Raw genomic sequence first — 3953 nt, 5'->3', positions numbered from 1 at the left:
ATATCAATCAATCAATCAGTCAATATCATAACAGTCGGTTCACTGGGTCCCTATCCACCACACTACACTCCAAAAAAACCCACAGATGTGTATGTACATTAATTCTCCAATTCGTTTTTTTATTTTATTAAAAATAATTATGATAATGATTTTTGTATTTTGTGGAACACGAGGTTTTATACTCTACTCATATGCTTGTGTCAATAAAGCTAAAGAAAATCGCAGAGGTTTTGCCGATTAAATTATATATACGGAATAGAAGTGGGACCAGGTCTGTCTACCTAGGTTACATAGGAGGATGAGAGGAGCAGGAGCTGGTGGTGGTGCTGGTAGTCGTGGGTAGGGACCACCAAAGGCTGAGAGTGGGGTCCATGCATAGTTGCATCCACGCGACAATGGAGCCCACAGATGGACCCAGCAGGAAGGGAAGGGGGTCGGCTGCCTGGATTATGCTTTCTACGATTACATGATAAAAAGAATCCACTGCTGCAAATCACTCTGCGTACAAGCTTATATAACAGACATTGATAATCTCGTACGGCAAATCACTCTTCCATCTCTCTGTCTCTCTTGGAACTCCTTTATATATTTAGAGGATTGGCGTTTCTTTCCTCACTTTGCGTGCTCTATCTCTCTTCATCCTTCTCTTGAGTAGACACAAATCCATTTTCTCGAGTTTAAAGGAAGAGGGATTGATTGGATCGTTGCATGGATGGATCCTTCAAGTGGACAAAACCAGGTAGGGTTTTGATGAGTGTATGCTCTTTTATTTAATTCTCTCTTTCTTTCTTTCTCGCTTGATTTTCTTTTCCTTTCATACTTTCTATCTCTTGAGAGATTTGTTTGGAGTTTTGAGCCTTTCCCATTAGAATACTTGATGTGTTGCTCACTTCTAATGAGATCATCTTTGTGTTTTCTCACTTTTGGGGTGGAAGTGATCAACAAATGGATTACTAGAAATTTTCTTTTCCTTTCTTTTCTTTTCTTTTCTTTTCTTTTCTTTTCTTTTCTTTTCCCTTAAAAAGAAAAGGGTAAAGTGATCTAATTTTTTGCTTTATTTATTTGTTTTAGTTTTTCTTTCAGTGGGTTGATGCTAGATTTTGCTTTCTGAGATCCTTTCACACTTAATATCCAGACTAAGCAATTCTGATTTCTCATTTTAATTTTCTTGAGAAACAAACAAACAAACAAACAAGCAAACATACATGGAATCCTCTAACTTCTCAAATTTAGAAATTATGATTGTTTTTCCTTAGCAATTGGGCTTGATGATTAGTGTCTTTTAAAGAGAGTGATTGCTTTCTTGCAATTAATTCTACTTCTATCAACTGAATTCCTTTGATGAACTAGCTAATTAAGAGTACACATAATGATCTAATTTTCCCGGAAAGAAAATATTAAGTGATCTCATGCAATGTGATATCTAATATATTTTCCATTGATTTCTGTTAAATCCAGGAAATGCCACTAGAAAACATCATAGTTTGCTCAAAACCCCATCAAGACAAGAAGCCAAGACCTCAACCAGAGCAAGCTCTCAAGTGCCCAAGATGTGATTCCATCAACACCAAATTCTGCTACTACAACAACTACAGCCTTTCTCAGCCAAGGTACTTCTGCAAATCATGCAGAAGATATTGGACCAAAGGAGGCACACTGAGAAATGTTCCAGTAGGTGGAGGCTGCAGGAAGAACAAAAGATCATCATCATCATCATCATCAAAAAAGTTCCAAGATCATCATCAAACCAACCCACTCACTAGCCTCCCATCATATGACTCCAATGACCTCAGCCTTGCCTTTGCTAGGCTCCAAAAGCAGTCTAATGGGCAGCTAGGGTTTGATGATGATCATGATCTGTCTATTCTTGGAAACCCTAGCATTCACAATACTACTTCAGCTTCAACTTCTCCTTTTTTTGATGCTTTAAGAAATGGGATTCTTGATTCACAAAGCAATAACTTGCAAAATTTGTATTATGGGTATGGAAATGGGAACATGGGTGAGGTGGCTAGTGGAGAAATGATGATGATGATGCCTTATGAAGATATGAGTGGTGCAGCCACACAAGCTGTGACAGTGACAACAATGAAGCAAGAATTCTGCAATGGTAGAGAAGAAGATGACAACAAGGTCCTGTGGGGATTTCCATGGCAGCTCAATGGAAATGGGATTGGTGGAGGAGATCTTGATTCTGGAAGAGAAGCTTGGAATGGACTTGGTTCAACTTGGCATGGACTTGTTAATAGTCCCCTAATGTAGTAAACCCAAATAGTTAATTTCACTAATGAGCTAGCCTTATAAAAAAAATATATAAATTATTATTTAGTCTGTTGGTATGAAAAAAACTCGTTTTTGGTTTTATAGTAATGAATTTAGAAATTTGTTTGGTAACCGAGAAAGGAATTTGCAGAGGTTGATAAGATATGAATTTCCATTTTGGAGAAAATGGGTGAATGTGATAAATGTTTGATTGTTTGGTTGCATTCTGAGCTTTCTCTGAGAAAGAAATTGAAAGATGGCACAGTAGTGACTTTGAATGACTTTGAGTTTTTCAAGATATTCTAACATGATTGTTTCTTATTTTCAGGTAGATTGTACCACAATAAATAAATAAATAAATAAATAATAAATAAAAATTTGATAATAATATAGTAAATTCTTATTTTCAGTGAAAGGCATGAAACGTCTGAAAGCACCAACTTGGGTATGGATTTTTGTTGTCTCAACAGACCAAATCTACGTTAAGATTTGGGCGTGAGAAAATAGTCAGTCACCCGTTTCCACGCTACTTAAAATAATGCTCACCCACATTGCATCTTCATGTTGAATTATTTATTAAAAAAAAATTTAAAAATCATTTTTTTTATTTTTTCTATTAGAAAAACCATAAATAAGTTTATTTTTATTTTGTTAAATAATTAAATAATATAAATATTTAAAATTATATAAATTAAATAATATATATAATTAAAATTATAAAAATTAAACCGTATGCATATTCAAATAGCTAATAATTCTTTTAATAAAATAATTAAAAGTTAAATTATATAAAATATAAAAATATTTTAATCAAATAATTTTAAGATATAAATGAATTAATAAATTTTTTAAAATTAAAGAGAATTAATAAAAAGTCCAACCAATCAAATCTAATTAAATTAAATCGATTTAATTCAATTTAATTTTTATTTAAAATCAATTCGATTCACAACATTTATCACTGCATTAAATACTTATTTGATATATCTTTATTTTATTAAATCATGCTAAAATAATAGGATAAATTATTTTATCTTTTTAATTTATATTAAAACTAATCTATATATCTTTTTTTAAATTATTTTTAATTTAATAATTATATTTTAACGTCATTAAATCAATAGTCCTTCCATTATATAAAACTTTAATTATGATATAATGGTAATGAGTAGATGTGATAATAAAACTTAATTTTTTATTTTGAATTAATTTTTTACACTCCACTTATTTAATTTGATTTGATGATTAAAAAAAATATAATTCACTAATAAATTTAAATTTAGATTCCAATTTTAATCTCTTATTTAAATACAAAATTTTCAAATTCGATTGTACCTTCTAATACACTCGAACTTAAGTGTATTATAGCATAATCATTAAAAAATATATATATATTTTATAATTTCACTCATTTTTATTTTTATTTCAATATTAATAATTTAATTTATATCAAAAAATATTTTTTATCGTACTATTAATAAATAGCAATAATTTTTTAAAACCATCAAGAAATAATTTTTTAAAACCATCAAGAAAGACTGATATAACAAATAAAATATACGGGTTAATTAAAAAAAATATAAAAAAATATATTATAATTTTATTTATTTTCATTTTAAGGTCTATAAATTAAAATCTCATGATATGATTTTCATATCAATATTTATAGTAATATTTAAAAATTATTGTTA

The 3953-nt window shown here is 30.0% G+C and overlaps 1 protein-coding gene across 1 annotated transcript; it reads left to right on the top strand.

Moving 5' to 3' along the window:
• The first annotated feature begins 493 nt into the window (after positions 1–493).
• LOC110613178 (dof zinc finger protein DOF2.1) lies at positions 494–2392 on the top strand. The gene is made up of 2 exons (XM_021754184.2): positions 494–739; positions 1459–2392. The coding sequence occupies exons 1-2, from the start codon at positions 713–715 to the stop codon at positions 2260–2262; spliced, it is 831 nt and encodes a 276-aa protein (XP_021609876.1). The 5' UTR covers positions 494–712; the 3' UTR covers positions 2263–2392.
• Positions 2393–3953: the final 1561 nt, after the last annotated feature.

The sequence above is a fragment of the Manihot esculenta genome, chromosome 4, assembly GCF_001659605.2.
Source record: "Manihot esculenta cultivar AM560-2 chromosome 4, M.esculenta_v8, whole genome shotgun sequence".
NCBI lineage: Eukaryota > Viridiplantae > Streptophyta > Magnoliopsida > Malpighiales > Euphorbiaceae > Manihot > Manihot esculenta.
The sequence above is the reverse complement of the archived record's forward strand: the minus strand, read 5'-3'. Positions and strand labels throughout refer to the sequence as shown.